Source organism: Anabrus simplex, chromosome 1 (genome assembly GCF_040414725.1).
Source record: "Anabrus simplex isolate iqAnaSimp1 chromosome 1, ASM4041472v1, whole genome shotgun sequence".
NCBI classification, from domain to species: domain Eukaryota; kingdom Metazoa; phylum Arthropoda; class Insecta; order Orthoptera; family Tettigoniidae; genus Anabrus; species Anabrus simplex.
Genome location: NC_090265.1, coordinates 263,089,946 through 263,112,180, shown reverse-complemented (window position 1 = coordinate 263,112,180; position 22,235 = coordinate 263,089,946). Strand labels below are relative to the sequence as shown.

The 22,235-nt window shown below is 41.8% G+C and overlaps 1 protein-coding gene across 1 annotated transcript; it reads left to right on the top strand.

Annotated features, from left to right (window-relative positions):
- The first annotated feature begins 686 nt into the window (after window positions 1–686).
- Window positions 687–11,993, top strand: LOC136864759 (alpha-crystallin A chain). The gene is made up of 4 exons (XM_067142129.2): window positions 687–811; window positions 4,615–4,842; window positions 11,226–11,447; window positions 11,538–11,993. The coding sequence occupies exons 2-4, from the start codon at window positions 4,615–4,617 to the stop codon at window positions 11,664–11,666; spliced, it is 579 nt and encodes a 192-aa protein (XP_066998230.1). The 5' UTR covers window positions 687–811; the 3' UTR covers window positions 11,667–11,993.
- The last annotated feature ends 10,242 nt before the right edge of the window (window positions 11,994–22,235 follow it).

Sequence of the window (22,235 nt, the reverse complement as noted above, 5' to 3'; positions counted from 1 at the left end):
CCAATAACCTATAGAATGTATTTTATAATGTACAATACCCACTTGACTGAAATCTAATTTCAATCAATTTCTGTAATTGTACACGTTCCAATCACGTCAACGTCGTGCCAGACTTCAAAAGCACAGTTCGGTAAACAATAGCATTACAACTTGCACTCTTGATCAAATGATAGCCCAATGTTCAGGATAGATTCACACACTATCAGTTTACTTAATTTCAATTTCATTGGGCATTCCGTCAATTAATTAACACCTGAATGCTTAATCGTATGTTTTAATAATGAAATTACAGCACCACCTTTCTTGTCAAATAAGTGAATTAAAATATAACAGCAAAAAAAAAAAAAAAAACATTAGGATCCCACATGCTGTCACTTCTCACGAAATGCTCTCAAAATTTAGTGCGAATTCTCTGGAATAAACACAGTGCACCACACCACAGAATACCGTGCTATAACAGAACAAACACACAGAAAAGCGTGCGGTACTGGATTATGGAGAAAATGGTCGGAATGGGTCGAATGGTGCTGAAAACTTTGTTATGGAATGCATTTCTACTACATTCTATCGCTTAATTTGCCAATTTCCGTTCCTAATCTCACTCTTCCGCTCTAGAATTTTCCAGAGAGTCTTGTAGATCTGTCGAGAACATCGAGAATATTCCCGAAGGCGAATTGGCCAATAAAAGGCGCGGGAGCGCGTTGCACGCCGTCACTTATTCAGATAAGCGCGAAGTGTGTTCTGATTAATTGTGCCCTTTGTTGGCTGTGTTGTTCCAAAGCTTTATTTAACATCTTTATCTTGAAGCGAGGTAAGAAGCTTTTTCGCCATTTATAGTATTCGTGATGAAGACTTTTTAAAAAAGAAAAACATTCTTGTTTGCATGTGTTAGTGGAAATTGCACTTCAATGTAACTGTTTAAAACATCGGAGATCAGACAATATACCAAAAACTTCTGGTTATAATTATGAAGGGATTGCGCACAAGTGTGCATGAGAACTGCAGCATTTTACTGCAGAACGCACTGCACTAGACACTATCGCATGTTTTGTGGCCAGTAATAGTCGTTACTAAAACCCTTCGCCCGACAGTCTTTGGATAGAGTTCTTAAAGGAACAGATCTTTGGAAGTTCCTGCCGTTTGAATACTTGCACGTCTTCTAATTTACACTGATAGGCCTTCTTCGGTCCGTAGGTCTTCGACCCTATTTTATCATTGCCTCGCCACTGTATTGGTGATCATTATTTCATAAAATGACTACCCCCTTCTCTTCCTTTCTCCATATCTCTGGAGTAAAAGTTCCTACGTTTAAATGCTCGGATCAAGCTTATTCGTCTGTCATTCTACACTTTCTCGCAGCTGACAGCTCGGAACATGCCACATAGTCGAGCACCAAGTATTAAGCTGTATGCTGTCAGTCTGTCAGACTTGTTAGTCTTTCTTCAGTTGCTCACAATCTTGCGCCTTTTCACAGATGTACCATTATAGATTCTCCAGTCTGTAAAAGTAACGAGTTTTGACGTGCAGCTGTTTTTTTTTTTTTTTTTTTTTTTTTTTTTTTCAAGTTGAAAATGTTGAATGAAATCCTTACTTTGGGTGTGGCACATGAAAACTCAGGCGGGAAAGGAACTTGGGATTATCAATTTGCAAATTTATTACTTTGTACATGAACATTACTGCACCTCTCTGCCTTAGTTCTTCTACTAAACTCTCCATTTCTGAATTTCACTTGATATACATGCATCATTTTGGCTTGATCAAGGTGTTTTACAACTTAATGTACATTTTACCGAGCTCGATAGCTGCAGTCGCTTAAGTGCGGCCAGTATTCGGGAGATAGTAGGTTCGAATCCCACTATCGGCAGCCTTGAAAATGGTTTCCCGTGGTTTCCCATTTTCACACCAGGCAAATGCTGGGGCTGTACCTTAATTAAGGCCACGGCCGCTTCCTTCCCACTCCTAGCCCTTCCTTGTCCCATCGTCGCCATAATACCTATCTGTGTCGGTGCGACGTAAAGCAAGTAGCAACAAATATACATTTTTATCTTCTATCGCCCAGTCCATTATCTTCCTGGGGTCTATGGAGATATTCATAGCCTCTAACGGTTGAAATGGCTTTGAATACTTAAAGTCGTCAGCATATAGTAGGCATAATATAAATGTTGATTCCCATAGGGAACCTGAAATATTTGTCCCGAATGAGTAATATTATAGTACCAATATAAATGCTCCATTATTGGAAATTATAAATTTTCCAGGTAACTCATTCTTGGTTACCAGCATTTTGTGGCTCCAAGTAGCCCACGCAGTGGCTTCCACGGTATATACTAATCGTGCGTCTTGATGGGTGTGCTATTTACTGACTGAGCCCAACTTAGCACACTGGGGCACAACGCTGGCAACAAGGAACGAGTTGGCTGGAAAATGTGTAATGTCCAATAAGACCATTTATATTAGTATTACATAGTGGGCAATCTGAATAATTCATTTGACAGGGTAGATCGTTAGTTTAGCAATATTAACAGAAGCCTCCGTGGCTCTGGCGGCAGCGCGTTGGCCTCGCTGCTGGGTTCCATGGTTCAAATCCGATTACTCTGTGTCAGCTTTGTGCCGGACAAAGCGGAGGCAGGACAGGTTAGTCTCCGGTACTACGGTTTTTCCTGTCATCTTTCATTCCAGCAACACTGTCGCTTCATTTCAGCTGTCATTAATCATTGTCCCAGAGGAGTGTGACGTGCTCAGCAGCCGGCACGATTCCTATCATCGCTGCAAGATGCGGGCTTCATTCATTCCTTCCCTGAACCAGTCATTGGAAAACAGGTTGTAGGTTTTTATTTTCAGAAATATTAACATTCAAAATTACTCCCAAAGAATTATCTTTCATATGACTCGCGTTACCTTTCACTCTGGTAGGAAGCAAGAAAAAACATAACAATGAATGCCGGGACCCTATTTGTTTTTTAAAAAAATTTTTAAAGTAGGCTATATGATTAATTTTGTCCAAAGCTTTCTCGACATCCGTGAATATAACATCCATTTGATCGCTGCTCCCTAGAGCTGTGGATACAGACTGCGTGAAACTAATGAAATTTGTAACTGTGAATGGTTTTAAAAGAAATCAATGTTTTCGTGATATTGGAGGCCTTGTGATTCGATATTCAAATATGTAGTACAAATTCAAAGCATCTTCACCACTGCTAACAAGATACCGGCTTGTCGTTAGTGTAGCGTCTCCTTATTTAAATGTTGGGCAAGCTCTATTCTTTCCGTAAGGATAGAAATGTAGATATGTTGAAAATTAAATTGAAGGCAAGGAGGTACTTACGGTGATCCATGCGACCTTTAATTACATAAGGTGGAATTTGATCTGGTCCCACAGATGACTTAAGAGAGCTTCTTCATCAACATTGAAACTTTTGTGTTTCTAGTGCTGATGTGCAAACGGTTTGTATTAACTTGTGCATTACTTGGACAAACGTATCGTGCTGTATCTGGAGCAGGCAATCCCTGTCACTTTAATTTTAGTAGCAGTACCTCGGACTGTACTGTCCCTCCCTCAGCCGTCGGGATTTTAATCCCCTCCTTTTACTGCTATTAGAACTGCTACCTCCTTTTTTTTTTTTTTTTTTTTTTTTCCTGTATGTATCTCTTGCTTCTTTTTACACTCTGTACCCAGTATTATGAATCTTGCTGTCCTGTATGCTAGTCGGACCAGCTTTCACCTCAGAACCCCCTGTGGGTGGGGGCGGTAGAATAACACCCACGGTTTTCCCTGCCTGTCGTAAGAGGAAACTAAAAAGGGCTCCAAGGGCTCTGAACTTTGGAGTGTGGGTTGGTGACCACGGGGCCCTCAGCTGAGTCCTGACATTGTTTCCACTTGCTTGTGCCAGGCTCCTCGCTTACATCTATTCTATCCAACTTCTCTTGGTCAGCTCTTGTTCTTTTCTGACTCAGACGGTATTGAGTCTTTCATTTTCATGCCCTTCGCAGCCCTTTTCTGCCTTTGGCTGATACCTTCATTTTTCAAAGTGTTGGACCCCTTCCATTTTTTTCTCTCTGATTAGTGTTATATAGAGGATGGTTGCCTAGTTGTACTTCCTCTTAAAACAATCACCACCACCACCACCTTTCACCTTGGATAATGTCTTAATTACTGCATAATTAATCTTTGAATAAATCTGTTGATTTTAGTCCTTGTACATTTTGATAAAGTAAGTTTTTTAATCTTTTTTTTTTTTTTTTTTTTTTTTTTTTTTTTTTTTTTTTCCTGCACTTTTATTGTTCCATCCTTTTCCCATAAGGGAGCATAGTCCTCTTCTCTTCTGACATCCACCTGGTTGACATGTACCATATTGTCTCCGGATGGCCCAGGGTTTCTTGTGCTCGGATTCCTCTTCACTCTGACTTGCTGAATTGTGCAGAATTATTCAGCCCCATTGAGAGAGCTAGCCCTTTTTTATTTTTTTTCCCTACAAAAGTTGTCTTCATCACATCTGCTCGTATGTACACTTAAGACCATTTTAAGTTTGTTCAGAACTGGTGTAAGAGGTACAAAAATCGTGTATAAAAAGTATTTACTCTGGGATTGCTAATAGTTTTGCCCATTCTTTTCAGATGTCTCTGATCTTCTTGAGCGACTTGCTGGATGATGCAGCACGCACCCGTGCAAGACCAAGTTCTCTTTTTGATCAGAACTTTGGCCTGGGGCTCTTGAACGATGACTTGCTCCAAACTCACGCTAATTTGGTTCCTCTTCTGTCGGGATATTACAGACCTTGGCGCCATCAAGCTTCCCGTAGTAGTGGAACTTCTAACATCCAGAATACCCAAGATGGTTTCAAGGTAAGAAATTTTTACACCACCCTGTTTCCTTCATATTTCAAGATTGCATTCTAATTTATAATTTTTTTTCTTTAATTAAAAAAACCAGCCAGTGGCATTTAAGGTGGATTGGTCCCCAAGCAATTTACTGGTATTTAATAAATGTATATATAAGACGGTCCCAAGCGAGTTGGCACTGCTGTTCGGGACGCAAAGCTGTAAGCTCGCATTTGGGAGATAGCGGGTTTGAATCCCACTGTCAGCAGCCCTGTAGATGGCTTTCTGTGGTTTGCCATTTTCACACCAGGCAAATGCTGGGGCTGTACCTCCTATCCTTTCTTGTACAATCGTTGCCAGTGCTTCACATAAACTACTGTAGAAGGTAGCACCCTAGTGTAGGCACTCCAGTATATAACACCCAACTTCGCGAAGAAATATGCATGAATTGTACTTCAAAATCCTTTTAAAAGAGAGATGTGTTCAATGCCACAGACCCACCTACCCCACCCAAAAAGGTATCTTTATGACTCGACGAAAGTCTTCACACGCCAGCTACGAATACAGCCATTAACCAACATGACATTCCCATAATTCCTACCTCGCTGACTCCGTAACCATCCTGCGCAGAATAAGAACACAGCAAGAAACGTGCCGAGAAAATATGTAATTTTATTATCTGTAACCTATCCTTCCAAATCCCGGCCAAGCTCTGTCATTACTATCGCCGCGGCGCATACAACAGGCATGGCAAAAAGTGATTTAGTGGTTGTAACCTGTAACAAATTTCACAACAGTCCGTTGGACATTTTCTTAACAGTTGGCAATAGTTCCCAGATCGCTGGCAGATCGTAAAGGACGCTCCTATCGGCAATCCCGTGAACTAAGAATATAAGCATCACTGGCCACCAAGCTTCCGTGTACAGCAAGTGGAGCGGGTGGAGTGCCTACACTAGGGCTATGCCGTGTGATGTACCAAGGTAGGATCACTTTGTCTTCTACTCTCAGAATTAGTTTCTTACATTGATACTATATCTCCTAGAAAAGTAAAATTGTCCATTATTCATGGTCTTTATATTTGAGAAGTTTCTCTTGTTCTTAATGCTTTCACGTTCAAGCTCTTGGCTGATAGATGTGTGAAAACTGTCGGCCACATTTACCCCCACTATGCACGCACTTCTTTTAAAATTGTATGGAAGGCACACCAATGAAGACTTCAACATGAAAGCTTGTAAACATTATATATAGCTTGTTATCGCTGCTGTTGAGTAATGTCCAGGCATGCCGACTTTCCACATTTTCAGAGAAGTTTCTGTAATTTTCGTATTTTAAACTTCCGCACATTTCCTTGTTCTATGTATGGCTGGTTGATAGTTAAATAATCGCAACTGGATTGCGGTATGGGGCAAGGGCGGCTAGCCTTGTGCTCCTCTTTGGTCTATAATATGCTCAAATAATTTAATAATAGGAAGTGGCATCCCCACCAGGACACTCTTTTGTAGTGCATTGGCACTGCCGGAGCCCAACTTAGCACACTGGAGCAAAACGCTGGCAACCGGGAATAAGTTAGCTGGAAAATTTTAAATGTCCAATAACGGACCATTCATCATAAAAATATATCTCCTGTTCAACTTATTTTTTGCCTCAACTATATGAAATTGAGTTCTCTACTGTGTGCCTCTAATTTAAAAAGGGGTGCAACTGGCACTAACATTGACAATCTTTTGCTCTCTACTTTTCAGCAATGCCACATTCCATTAAAAAAAAAAAGCCTAGCTCTTCATGCTGATAATGCTCTGGTAGAAATGATAGACAATCATTTTCTATAGAAAATGATTTGGCGGTCATTAAAACCCTACGCTAAGGGAAATTATTCAACGAAACGGAAAACTTGTACATTTATTTGGATCAAACTTATAATAATCTTAACGATGTTATCGATAACGAAAATCCGTTATATGAAACCACTCTGAGGTTAATCTGGGCCGTAAATCGGAATAACGTTCCCAGTATGTTTAAATCACAAAACGCATACGCTCCAATAGCCACACCTAATGCAAGACCCACCCAATCCAATTCAAGTAACGCCTCTCAAGCAACAATAGACACACGATCTGAAACTCGCACCCCGTTCCCCACCACGCTCCACTCCGCTACAGCATCAATACTAAACTAGGAGCAGCAAGCTTAGCCATTCAGACACAACTGGAACAATTGGTCCCAGCTAACGTCGACAAGACCAGCAAGTTCATACAATAAAACACTCGCTCTACATTTATTACCGTATTGGGTTCCACGTTCGTCATTCTAATTCCCTGTTTTGTTTTGTGTTTTTTTTTTTTTTTTTTTTTTCTCTCTCTTATCCAGTTACAGACAACTCGTATTCCAGATTGAATATGCACCAATGGGAAGTTTATCAACTAGAATGACATAATTTTCAAAAAGCTTTTTATCTGATAAGCAATGAATGAAATCAACAATATGTATCCTACTTACACGCTTTAATCTTAAAACATAACCATGCTTCTTTCTAAAGGAATATTCAAACTGTTTCAAACCCTAACATGAATGACCTTAACCAAGGTTCCGGTATTGTTAAAATTCTTAAGACTCAGGCGACCATATCAGCTGAAGAAACCCCAACTCGCGCAGTGATAAATTCTAGTCAATACAAATTGAGAAACCCTAATTCACGTTGTGATCAATCCAATGCACATATTGTAAACTATGTAAATAGCATAAGATAATTGTATTTAGATTAAGTTTATTATAAGTTCCAGTGTTATAGTTTTAATCCTTTACCTTAAGTTTAATATAGGCTGAAGATGCCCATAACTAGGACAAAACATGTCTCTAACTGGTGTGTTAAATTCATGTAGAATTTAACCACTAAAAATACCCATTTGTATTGAATAGGTGGACACAATATTTTTAATCTTCGAAGATTTACGTATTGTATCTACAATACAGAACAAAATGAGGTTACTTACTTGTAACTTTTATCTAGCGCTTAGGGGCGTGTTTTATCGTACACAGTTATTACAAGGGAGTTAAACTTGTCTACTTTCGTGTCTATATCGTCCAATAGGAGTACGTCATTCCAGGGTAGATTGTGAGCATCATCTCTTAACTCGTCCATATCAGTGCCTTTTGTGTTTCTGGAAATAACACTTGCGTTTATATTTTGGCATGTAATGCTTCACAGGAAGTTCAGCTCCAGTGTACCAATAATTAACTGTAGGTGTGGTGGTTTTTTTTTTTTTTTTTTTTTTTCCCATCTCACTAAAATGCAAGCTCTGTTCACTGCCAGTGTCCAGTGTGCTGCTAATGAGTCATGGAGTGTGCCACTCAGCACGGTCTGCTGGAAGTAAGGTGAATCATGTGCTGTGAGCTTGCCATTCCTGTGAACTGATTCACTCGAATCGATACACTGCTTCAAATCGTGCACTCAGTAGCCAACGCCAATGTGTTCAGCATGTTGAAGGATAATTCGCGTGTTCCTAAAGTTCAGACATAGCAAGTCAGTCACCTAATTGCCTAGGAAAACTATTTAATGAACTAACTAGCTAATGCACTAAATATGCCTATGATACTGCTTATTTTCACTGTGTAATAAGTATCGAGAGAAACAAGAATGCTCGCGTATTTGTACCAAAGCACGATGTACACAAGAAACTGAACTCCAGTGAGTGCGTTTTAAAACTAATATCGATAAATACGAATAGTCGGCAGTTCCTGCGTAGTATACTGTGTATCAGAACTGCTCTTCACATTCTGTGCAGAATGCTGCTATCTGGCGCATAAATGGCAGAATAACAAAGGTCTATAGCAATGGCTCATTGCCATGACAGTTTTCGCAGGAACTATGGGTGTGATAGATCCTTTCCCTTAAAAGGTTCGTTAAACCCTTATGTTTTGATTTCGAGTTAAAACATTTGGTTAAATATTTTGCCATAGCTGTCCTGTGGTTTTAGCACAAACAGAATCTTCCAATAAGCTGATGCCATGCATTATTTTCTCCATGCTAAAATTCTTCAGAATTCTAAAACGCCAAGCAGTCTTAAAAGTTGCATTTAAAAAAAAATAAAATAAATACCACCATACTGAAATATTTCCTACACGAGCTCATTCATGCAAACGAACTCGTGCCATGCAAGACAGTGTAGATAGAGTATGCACCTAAAAACCGAAACATGGCTACAATACTTGGCTACAGCCTATCTAGCAGGTCATACCTAGAATCATGTTCCATTCTTTGAGGGTTTACTTGCTTCAGTGTTGCCCACTCATTTCTTTCTAAGAGGACAGTAACAATACGTTGCCTGAATGCCACGTGTTTGAGCCTCGCTTTGCTTGAGAAGAAGCCACACATTCTGGACTGTCATGTCAGTGCACTACTTCTTACCACGAATGGCTTCTTGGTACAAGGATTCATTTTGGTCTGAAAAATACTCAATTACAACAATGTTGTTCCATTTACAAATGCCCTCTTGTCCCTCAACAGTTTTGTAATCAAAAGAACTCTTTATTTTTTTTTTTTTTTTTTTTTCCTGCCCAGTATCCATTAGGAGGCAATTCAATGTCCTATTGTCTCAAATTGTCTATTGCCTTAAATATAGTAGCAAAGGGATACTGGTAAAGAAATAGTTGAAGAAACGGACTGCATTTAGATTCATTAGCCTCATAACATCACAGTACTGTAAAACTCTACCACGTAGGCCATATTCTTGGTAACTAGTGATGGGTTGAACCAGTTCATTCTTATGAGCTACTTCACTCGTTCACAATTTTTACCGTGAATCATTCAAATGAAGTGGTTCATGCAGTAATCTATCCTTTAAGAAGCTCATCCACTCGAAGCTTCATAATGCTTCATATTACTAACATATGGCAGAGGGATATAATTCTGGACCAAATAGCTTACCTGTTTAGATCATCTAGATGATGGCTGATTAGGTGCGTCTTTATCTGGCATATTATTTTTATTTTTAAGCTGTACTCTGGCAGAAAACACCAGGGTTACAATGTTATTCATTATAACATCTTTCTTTCTATTAAAATTCAATCCAAAATAGAATGAACATGGTTACCAATGCCATCATCATGTTTGCATGATGCACCCATTTACTGCCTCCTAGTACTGCACCTCATCTCCAGGAGATGACCAGGATGATCCACACCAGCAACATAAACTGCCGGCACCAAACAGACAGTACCACGAGATAAGCGTCACCTCAGCAGTAATCCATTCCCTGGATCAGGGAACGCTCTGTATTTTGCAAAGCTTCTAACAAAAGAAATCGTCCTGGAGACTGTGGTGCAAGATTATTTTCAGGCCAGCCTGAAGTTCAACAAAATGCAGGAACATTTGAAAGAGCCAGTCCTAACGTTAAAACAGGGTACAGCACTATCACAAGGTGGAATTCAACCTTTGATTTGCTACAAGGAATACTTGTCATAAATTCCCTGCTGTCAGTTATAACCATAAACTAAGAATAAGGCAACCAAACGTATTGCCACAAACTAGAAGTGTTGTGCATAATTATGTTGCCCAACACAGAGATGCCTATTTGCCATTTAGACAATTTTAACCAGATTCTTAATCCAGTGGATGTTTATAAATGTAACATTTTTCATTGACCCCTCTGCCTCATCCTTGGCTTTGGCAATATGATGCAAGTGACGGGTATGAACGATGCTAGTAATACCATTCCTTCTGTAGCCAGTCCCTGCTATTAATGGTGTGGAAAATATTGCTCATAGGGTTAGTGTATGCATTGCAGTGGGCTTGACAAACTAATATGCAATAGAAACTTTTGGCTCAGTGAGGAAAGCAACAGGAAACTACCTTGCTCATTTCCCTAGTATGCCTCTTCAGTGACACCTAGGCTATCTATGATAGCTGTTGGTGTAGCTGTGGAGGATCAAACCAAAAAAAGCCAAAACTGGGGTGGGGCTGGGGGAGGGTTGGTATCTTTCATAATGGGCAAGAATGTTCTTGAAGTTATACAGGCATCTAAAAGTGACTAGGGGACTCCTTGATAGAAGATCCAGAGTGTGGACGAGAAGTTTGAATGCTTGTTATGTGATTTATTTTGTGTAGGCCTAGATGATATGTGGTAATGAAAGGTACTAGGTTACGTTGCTTCTGGAGTCTGTCCCCAGAGTTCATGGCCTGGAAGGTCTGCTGGTCCACTAATTGGGTAGAGTAACCCCAGCAATAAACTCTGTATGGTGGAGGTGGTATAGTACGAGGCAAGGTTTGATGTGTACAGAGGTGTTGATTCTGCAACCCAGGTGTTCCTAGTATGGGAATTTCCAGGTGATAACGTACTGCAGAACGTTTATAATGAAAGTGAATGCAGCTCTTATTTATTTATTTATTTATTTATTTATTTATTTTTCAGGTGAATTTGGATGTCCAGCAGTTCAAACCTGATGAGATATCTGTTAAGATGGTTGGAAACTCTGTTGTTGTGGAGGGTAAACATGATGAACGACAGGATGAGCATGGTTTTATTTCCCGCCAATTTCAGCGGCGCTATGTACTCCCTGAGGATGTTGATGCGGAAAACGTTGTGTCAAAATTGTCATCAGATGGCATTCTCTCCATACAGGCTCCCAAAAAGGTGTGTATTCGTTCTTGCTGTAAGTAACTTTGGTTTTTCTTTTCTTTTGTGTCTCTCAGGTTTATTAAATTTTTGTGTATTTCTTTGCAGTCCTTGAAACCTGTTGCTGCTAATGAAAGGGTCATCCAGATCCAACATACTAATGCCCCAGCTGTTGCTCATACACAAGGTTCACCCAAAGGTGATGCAAAGGATGGTTCTGAGAAGATGGATCAGTGAGGAGAGAAGCTTTCTGATATGTGTTTAGGTCTGACAGTGTTTCTAGTTTCCAATTCTGAAACTATTTTCTCTGTAGATGTACATTCCAAAAATTTATTGTAGATTTTTCTTTCTTTTTTGAAGTTATGGAAATTTTTTTTAGTGTCCTCCAATTGATCTCGTAGACAGTCCATCCTATGAATGGCCTGTCTTTTTCTTTTATATGAAGAAAGATCTTTATACAAGAACACTGTCAGATATAACATGTTTGTCTTGTATGTTTGTCATTATTTAAGACTGATGTTTAAAATGATTAGTTGTAAAGTGTAATAAATGTAAACTAATGAATACCTGTATTTCATTTCACCCTGCGTTTCAGAACGCATCAGACTATCCCCTTTAAACATTCTTCCTGGAAAGAGAGAAAAGTACCTATTGTAAGTTTTTATATTGGCACACCAGACAGTCCGAAAGGGGCAATTGATATTAACCCAGGTTTGTCCACTATTAGAGTTAATGCTGAAAATTCAATAAGAAAATGCTCTCGTGACCAGTAGTAAATTTTAGGACTAGCTCAACATATCGCTGCAAAATTCATTCAGATTCTTTAAAGAAACTCAAAATTTACTTCTACTCTGTAACACTTCATTTTTTTTGCAACTGAACAAAGAACAGATTATACAGTTACTTTCCAAAATATCAGCCTCAAATAACTCTTCTGTGGTATTTAGGGGCAGGTAATTTAGCGTGCAGTACTTTTTCAGGCTTGTGGCAAAGTTCATCAGCACACACGTTTCCGTAGGAGAACATCATTTCAAACTGCTCCTGGTATACTATCAAGCTTATACTCTCGGTTACTTGGATGACGCATGGAAGAATCTATATTGTCACAAGTCTATTGTTTTTAGAGAGCAATGCCCAAAACCGACAGGAAGTACATGTGGATTCAGATTTCTTCCGAACACCTGCTGCGACTAATTGCAGATGTATGAGAGTACAGCATCTTGCAGAATAGCTGTTGACCGAACTTTGTACGTGTACAAATTGCTATCCAAGATGCTGGAGGGATAAGATGCCTCTTCTAATTCGAGGGGTGGGAGTGATGTAAAAGAAGGATCGAAAGCGATTGATATTAGCATCACGTCATCATTCTGCAGTTGGTGAGATGTATTGTGATGCTACATGCTGTTTAAGAAACAAAATTATCTTAAACTAGAAGTTTAAACACATGACAATAACAACCTACAAAATAGTTCTTAAAATATCAATGTCTCGATAGAAAAATCTACAAAAATTTGCTTCGCACGTAGTCATTGTCCAAGGACGTTGACAATGTGTACCAGTGTTATATCAACACTGGTTTATCGTTGTGAAATTTTGACTCTACCATGAGGATATAAAAAAAATACAGCGCTTTTGTCTGCAAAAACTTTGATCCATCTAGAACATTGAATGGGAGGACGGTGTTGCCAACCTTGCAGTTAACTTGTGCTGTAAGCATTGAATATTCTTCAGCAGTTTACATTTTTTCATGACTCATTAGTAGCCCAGTCTTGGCATGAAACATGCGTCCACACAGATCACATGGAATGACTGGCGAAGGGTGGGGTTGAGCTTGACAGAGCTTCCGTGCTTGTAGTTTATCCTCGTCACGTCGTCATTCTTTTCCAAACTTTAACTTGTGTTCACAGTGTTTTACCAAAGTGTACTCTTCTCAATGTTAATTTCCAGCTCTCTTCATTGTGTGCTTTAGCTGATCCTCGAAATACCTCAAAGGGGCTCTGTGAAATCTTGTGCCAGAGCAGAGTTCTCCATACAGGAGTTGATCAGGAAGCCTGGTTTCACTCTTGTGACAGATGTGTGCTATTCACCTGAGACAGTGACCAATGATGGTAGCCTCAATGTTTGTAGCAAGAACTGCAAGGCTGGTGACACAGTCCTCCCATTTGATGTTCCAGATGGATCTAAGTTTTTTCAGACGGAAGTGCTCCAGCTTTTATTTTATTTTTATATGCTCATGATAGACATCCAAGTTTCACAACTATAAAGCAGTGTTGATATGACAACAGCATGGTAAACCATGGTCTCGGTAAGCATTCGTGAAGACACGACTGAATAAGCGCCCAAATGCTAAGTGGGCAGCATTAATTCTATCCACATCTTGTGAGCAGTTAGCCTTTGTTGAGAGGATACTTCCTAGATGTAAAAACTGGTCGTCCTGCTCCAATAGAGTATGTGCAGTGAAGATGCTGAAAGCTGGGATGGTCGACCCAAGTGCAGGCTCTGTGAGTACTTCTGTTTTCTGAACATAAATGGAGAGACCAAAACGATTGCAAGCACTCTTGAAACAACTGGTAGCTAATCGGGTGTGAGAGTAGGTGCGGCAGTCTGCATCACAGACACATAGTAAACAGACTGGCAGGGCTCTATTTCATAGCGTTGGTGCTAGTGAAGCCGGAAACTTGCAGCCACCACCACCTTGCGTCACTACACAACTACTGTAAACGTATGTTACGTGCAGTTTTGGATTATACTGCTTTCATGTATATTAAGCATCAATTATTCAGCAAACTACTGTGTGGGGAATGGTAAGTGCCTGCATAGTGTTGGGTATGGTTTTTCATATTCACGAAATAGGAAGGAATTGGAATTTCAATAGACTGGTAAGTGGCTTACATGTTCACTTGTTATCTAGTTATTAATACAATTAAGTCAACTTTTAAAGATACCTAACTATGTAGGAGCCGGTGATCACTTCCATATGATGTATATTTGTTGATGTTAACCCCCTTGTGATAGAATGCAGTGTAGTCGTAATAATGATAATAGTAATAGAAATGTTGGTACAACACCAGTTGTAGGTTTAGATTTATTTTGGCTATGTTAGTAATTGAATAATAGTAGTCCCGGTTATTCAATCACTACCGAGCTGTAGCCCACGAGATCTCCAAAGTTAAGCAACATTGGGCATGTGATCAAGATTTGGATGATTTGCCATGCGCTGTTGGTGGGGGTAAGAGAAGGGAGGAGCGGTAAGGAACTGGACACCCTACCATACGTGAATTCCAGCTCAGGCACACCTCTGCAGAGGTTCGGACCTGCCTTCAGACAGAATACACCCTTACCTTACCCAGGTGGCAGATTCCTTATCTGTTGTTTTCCTACCCTTTTCTTAAATGATGGTAATGAATGGAAATTTATTGACACCTCCCTTGGTAAGTTGTTCCAGTCCCTAACTGCCCTTCCTATAAATGAATATTTTTCCCAATTTGTCCTCTTGTATTCCAACTTTTCTTCATATTATGATCTTTCCTACTTTTGAGGACAACACTCAAACTTATTTGTCAACTAATGTCGTGCTACGCCATCTCTCCACTGACTGCTCAGAACATACCACTTAGTCGAAGAGCTCGTCTTCTATCTCCCAGGTCTTCCCAGCCCAAACTTTGCAACATTTTTGTAATGCTATTTTGTTGAAAATCACCCAGAACAAATTGAGCTGCTTTTCCTTGGATTTTTCCCAGTTCTTGAATCAAGTAATCCTGGTGATGGTCCCATACACTGGAACCATACCCTAGTTGGGGTCTCACCAGAGATTTATATGCCCTCTCCTTTATATACTACAGCCCCTAAATACCCTAATAATAATGTGCAAAGATCTGTACACTTTATTTACAATTCCATGTGGTAAAATCAGACCAAACTCAATGAAGCACTAGCAAATAATATATGGCACTAATAGCCTCTAGTTACTAAAACTAAATACATCAACAACACACATCTTTAAAGGCAGGTTGTAAAGATATCAAAAATAATGTTAAGATTGGAGTGGAAGGATTAGAATAATCTTGCATAAAGCAAAATAGGTGTTAGGTTTATTATAACAGAATATTATTTGAATACCATATATATCAGAATTTGTGGTAGAGATGGGTTTTCAATTCTCTACAATGTGATACTTGTAAGGAAGTAGTTGTAATAAAAGAACATTCTTATCCATTCATTTCTTTTAAGATTGTTCACGTGTGTAAACTTCCCAAGATGTATTTCAGACCGAATACATGTAATGGTTTAAGCTCAGTCTTGAAACGGAACATAACTAATGAAGTCACAGCTCAGTTGTATGAAACAAATTTGTTTTGAAGGCTAAGCTCACAAGCTTTAGAGCTAAACCCAATGATGTTTATCACCTTATTAGTACCTAACAATAACAACATCCTTTTTCTACCGCTTTTCCCACACCTGTGGGGTCGCGGCTGCGAACTGTGTCGCATATTTGGATTTGATCCTGTTTTACGGCCGGATGCCCTTCCCGACGCAACCCTATATGGAGGGATTCAATCAATATTGTTTCTGTGGTGGCTGGTAGTGCGTTTATGTGAAGAGGAAAGTGTTGGGACACCCAGAAGAATTAGAGACGATTAAAATCCTTGTCTCGGCCGTGAATCAAACCCGGGACCCTCTGAACCGAAGGCCTCAACGCTGACCATTTAGCCAATGAGTCGGACAGTAATAATAATAATGTTCTTGGCGTTACGTACCCACTAACTACTTTTACCGTTTTCGGAGACGCGGAGGTGCCGGAATTTAGTCCAACGGGAGATAGAGGGTTGGAACCACAGATTTAGAAAAGTGTACTTTTATTGAATTTGAAACTTGTGAAAGAAAAAAAGAAGTAGTGAATTTCAGTATTAAGTTTATAAAGGTCTTGAAAAATAATCATAAATTACTGACATGAACAAAGCAGTAAAACTGCAGGTAAATTTTACATGACGCCATAAAAGGCGATTAACCGACATTTAAATAGAAGGACCAAGCCTTGAAATTGAAATGCAGTTGAGACTGCAATTGAATATTAGAAAAATGCCATAAGAGACGATTAACCAAAATTTAAACGGCTTAACCCTTAGCTGACCGACGGTACTAGTAAGTACCAGCTATTAATTTGCCTCTTTACTCATAATGTTCGGCATTGATCTCCTTGGTAACAGAAACGGTTGTTACCATTGTTATGGCCCTTGCTGAAAATGTAAATGTCTTTCATGATGTCTGAATGATATTTCACATGACAAGACTTTATGAAAAATGTGTTTATTGTGACTATCGAACATTATTTTCGTGTTCTAAATACTTTTCAACGAAATTTTAAAAGTTTTGCGCTTAGTGACTCGGTCTTGTCCAGAGTACCGACGGTCTGTGAGAAGGTGCAATGTGTATATGAACATAACCTCAGATAATCACTGTCCAGTTTGCGATAAAATGTTGGGTGACTCAGAATTTTTAGTGCGTTGTTGGTAAATATGGTTATGTTTTAAGTGATAATGAACTGTTCGAAATTTTAGAGGAAGATATTGAACTGAATACCGTAATAACTGTGACATTGATATTGAGCAAGAAGATTATGAAAGTGATTTGTTGCCGCTTGCCGATACATGCGTGCACAATGTCTTTGATTACCTGTTTACTTGTGAAATTGCTAAAGTCAGATGAGTAACGGCAACAGTTTAGGAGGCAATTCTGTTAGCAGATTATCTAGGCCTGTTGAAAATGGAAGTGGCGTAACAGTGATTGTAAATGGAACAGTGGATGATATGAGTACCAGCAAAGAGGATAGTGCCGATTTTCCGGCTAATTATACTGGTGGGAGTGGGAAAGACAATGCTGGGGGAATGAGTAGAAAATGGGAAGCCTCCGTGGGTCGGGCGGAAGCGCGTCGGCCTCACACGGCTGGGTTCCTTGGTTCAAATCCCGGTCACTGCATGTGAGATTTGTGCTGGACAAAGTAGAGGCGGGACATGCTTTTCTCCGGGTACTCCGGTTTTCCCTGTCATCTTTCATTCCAGCAACACCCTCAAATATCATTTCATCTGTCAGTCATTAATCATTGCCCCAGAGGAGAGCGACGGGACTCGGCAGACGCCACAGTTCCTCCTCGCCGCAAGATGGGGGCATCATTCATTCCATCCCTGACCTGGTCAATGACTGGAACACAGGTTATCGGTTTTCTTCTTCTTCAAGTATAAAATGGAAGAAAGTAGAGAAGGACACAATTACTCCTGAATATAATTTGCCAGCTCGTGTAAAACAGAAAAGATATTCCCCAAAATATGGCAAACAAGAAAATGTCTCGTGGCGAGAGTGACTGCAGGATGTCAAATACTGGCCTAGGATATTTCAAGTGGAAAGATACCAAATCTGTAACTCTTTCACCTAACATTGTAGGCAACTTGTCACTGTTTCCAGAGAAGAAAAGGATGGCACAAGGAAATAAGTGATGTGCCCAACAGTTGTTGCAGATTATAACTCTCATGCGGGAGGGGTTGATTTGGCAGACAAACTTAGGACAGTGTATGGACTTGACCGAAGATGCAAGAAATTGTGGCACAGCCTCTTTTGGTGACTAGCCTACTTGAAATAGCATTCATTGTTGCATATGTGGTTTTTTTCTTTAGGTGAAATACACGAAAAAATTCCACTTGGAGGGATGTTGATCTTGGATTATTGACTTTCAGTGACCCCAGAAAAACCTCAAAAAGAAAGTTTAGTGGTGAAAAACAACCAAGAAACAACAAAAGAAGAGGGAAAATCTCCTCCGTCGCCAAAGATGTCAGACTAGGAAACAAGGACGTTCATTGGCATATTTTCACAGATGTACGGGCTAGGTGTGAATTCTGCAGTTTTCACCAGATACAATCTCGTCTCTACAGTAAATGTAGTCACTGCAATGTGCATTTGTGTTGTAATGAAAAAAGGAAATATTTCAATATCTATCATGAATAATGAAATGTCGTATGGTTTTTAGTGCCGGGACATCCCAGGACGGGTTCGGCTCACCAGGTGCAGGTCTTTCTATTTGGCGACCGTAGGCAACCTGCGAGTTGTGATGAGGGTGAAATGATGATGAAGACAACACATACGCCCAGCCCCCGTGCCATTGGAATTAACCAGCTAAGGTTAAAATCTCCGACCCGGCCGGGAATCGAACCCAGGACCCTCTCAACCGAAGGCCAGTACGCTGACCGTTCAGCCAACGAGTCGGACAACGTCTATCATCATGTAGCTAATCAATATGAATAACACTGTGAACTGAAATTTTTAAATATTTCTCTAATTTTGAAAATCAATTACCGTAATTCTTACTAATTGTACATTTTAATTGTCTCTGGACTAATTTTCATATAACCTTAGCATTATTAATGTGAAAAATTAACTACAAAATGATAAATGTAGTTTATTTCCGTTTCTTGTAAGGTTTTCAGCATGAAATATATCTAAGTACTTATGTTGAACCAGCCTTCATAGGGACCGACGGTACTCTCAAGTAACATGTACGAAAAACATAGAATTTAAAAAAATTAAAAATTTTTAACATGTTATTGTATTCAAGTAATCCCTTTTTATTAGATTCAATGGAAAATTGTGTAAAAGTAGGAGCAAAGGCATTAATCATAAGTTACCAGGCTACCAGTCCCAACACAACAATATTGAAAAAAGTTACTAAGAATATGAAATCGGGCACTGCCCTAAGAAAGCACCATACTAAATTTTGCGAGTGAGAGGAACAAAATAAATTAAGACTCAGCAAAAGGTAGCAAAGCTGCATAAAAAAGATGAAGCCACTAGCGACCATTATCTTGATCATACACAAAGTTTAGACGGCTTACAATCGTTGTAACCTGTAATGTTAAAAAAGGATAAGAGTTGTCTAGCAAATATGTTCATGTTGACTTAAAAGTCGGCTTAATGACGCGTGGCTGAGCTATGCAAACAGGTCCATTTACAGTTGTTCGATGCGGGAAACTGGTTAAGGCAGCAAGCGAAGTCTGACCATCATTTAAGTATCGACGCGGTACCGGTACTACTCAAAGGACGAGCTGACTGCCGTAGTGAAAGGACAGACGTGCCTCTCGCTGCGCTCTCTCCTTGCCAGGCGCTCTGTACTTTTCAAGTATCAGCCAGGCACTTGTACTTATTAGTACATTTTCGAAGGAGCATTGTCTGAGCTGTAGCACTTCTCAGTGCTCGCTCTTTGTTCTGTTTCAGGTTATCTTACAGGAGGACCAAGATGGAGAAGCCGACCCTACCAGTGAGGCTGGTCGACTACGACTACCAGGGAGCCGTTGAGAAGCTGCTGGACGCGCTCGACACGGCGGATGTCCCCAGCTATGAACGCCCGGGACTGGTGGTGTTCAACCGGCCGGGGGAAAGCGACTACCAGGGGACGCTCCACGTATTCGACTACCTGAATGCGACTGCGGAGTTCATCGGAGAGCCTCTCCTGCCGATCATCGGCATTATGGTTGCTTCCTGGGCGATCATCATCCGCCCTAACGACGCAGCCAGCTTCAGGATCTACGAGGAGCGCGCGTCCCAGCAGTTCCAGGTTGCCCGGCTACCGGGACTCAGGGAGCACCTGGACGTCTCGGGCTACCAGGAGGCAGCCTCGCAGACGGAGCCAACGACCGAGGACGACGGCGGCGCTACCCAGCGCCGCGACGGCGCGACCCCAGTTGGACAGCTGTACTTTACGAAGTACACCCAGACCAACAAGGCGACAACCAGGGCGAAGTGGTCGCAGACGCAGGCCTACCAGGAAGGGCCTGTTACCCGGGCGCAAACCAGGAACGCGCCCGTGATGGTGGAAAGCAGCACAGCGGTGGAGAAGGACGCCCCCTGGCGTACTGATACTGCTGCCCAGGTCCAGCCTGCCTGTACGTCTGTCGAGTTGCAGACCTCGATGTGCGCCCCCCAGGACAGGGAATGCAGTCGAGTGTTAGCACCGACCGACGCCACCGCCGCCGCCAGCCAGGAGAAAGAAGAAGATGGCGACGCAGAGGAGCCGGCAGCTACCCCGGGGTCACCAGGCCGGGAGGAGGGCCACCAGGGCGAGGCCTCTTCCCCAGCCGAGAAGCAACCCTTGGGACCAACCGACGCCGCCGCCAGCCAGGGGAAAGAAGAAGATGGCGACGCAGCGGAGCCACCAACTACCCCGGGTTCACCAGGCCGGGAAGAGGGCCACCAGGACGAGGCCTCTTCCCCCGCCGAGAAGCAACCCCCGGGAGGAAGAAGAAGAAGAAGACGACGCCGCACCAGGAAGCAGAAGGCGACGCTGGCTCACCAGGAGAGGACCGCCCAGCCGCAACCCAGGACAGCAGCCAGCCGAGGAGCCAATCAGGAGAGGACCTCAGCGGGTAGCGGCAGTCAGGTGAGAGTGAAACGTCCCCCTCAGCAGCTCTTGCAGTGTTTCCGCTGTCTGAGGTGGGGCCACCGTCAGGTCAGCTGTGGGCTCGAGGTGAGGTGCAACCGCTGTGGTGGTGATCACTACTACACGGCCTGCGCAACACTTAGAGACGCGCCGGTGTGCGCCAACTGCTCGGGGGGCCACCCGGCCTCCCATCGCAGTTGCCCTGTCTACCGGGCCATGGCGCGGTCAGAGAGGAAGGAGGCCCGGCGCCATGACCCACCCCTTTCCAGGAGGCCCCCGCCTCGGCGGGCTTGGCCTCATTCTCCGGGATCGGAGACTGGGTACGAGGTACCCCAAGGAGGTGGAGCTGTGCGACAGGCCGTAGTGGTACTTGACGCATGGCTCCGCAGCCGGCAAGGACCGTGCTAGTCACAGCAGTGCCCAGACGGACTGATCCCCAGGTGATGGAATGGCAAGGAATTGGTTTATGTTTTGTGCATGTTACCTGTTCCTAACTAACATAACCTCTGGTCTTTTTCCAGCCCACATCCTTGCATGTGCTATCACAAGATGTCAGGTTTTACATGTAGGCTCTTTCTTCTTTCTGCCTATGTGGTTTTTCCCTGACCCTTCAATACCATACTTCAACACCATATACCTAATACAATATCGCCTGGTAGCGTGTCTGACATGGAAACAGGCAGATACTCCTTGTATCACTTCCCACTCTTCCCTGCTATCTCTTTCTTCTTCTTAGAAATAATAGCATGTCGGAGGCCATGTAGGTTGAGTCGTTGGTCACGCGGGGGGAGCGGGCTTCGCCCCCCCCCCCCGATAAAAAAAAAAGCTACTACTCAGTGGCGTATGCTGCCATCAAGACATGGGTTATCACTAGACTTAGGTTACCCATTTTCGATAGTTGGTTTAGTGAACGTCAAGCCTTAAGGGGTTTTGAGCTGCAGTTAATAGCCATCGGAGTAGCCTGCTGTGTTAAGGATGGTTCACAAGTCCTAGCCTCTGCTATTGTAGATGGTAGCTAAAGAATCAGCCTCCTCGTGCTATTAATTCCCCTAGCTCGGGGACTGGGTGCTTATTACGTCTTCACCATTCATTTCATCAGGTCACCATCAGGCCTTTCCAGAGGCTATGCATTATTATTATTATTATTATTATTATTATTATTATTATTATTATTATTTCTTAATCCGTTTGTCCTCCAGGGTTAGTTTTCCCTCGTACTCAGCGAGATATCCCAACTCTACACTCAAGGCCAGTGTCCTGGAACGTGAGACTTTGGGTCGGTGGGATACAACCGGGAAGGAGGACCAGTACCTCGTCCAGGCTGCCTTGCCTGCTATGCTGAACAGGGACCTTGTGGGGGATGGGAAGATCTTAAGCGATTGACA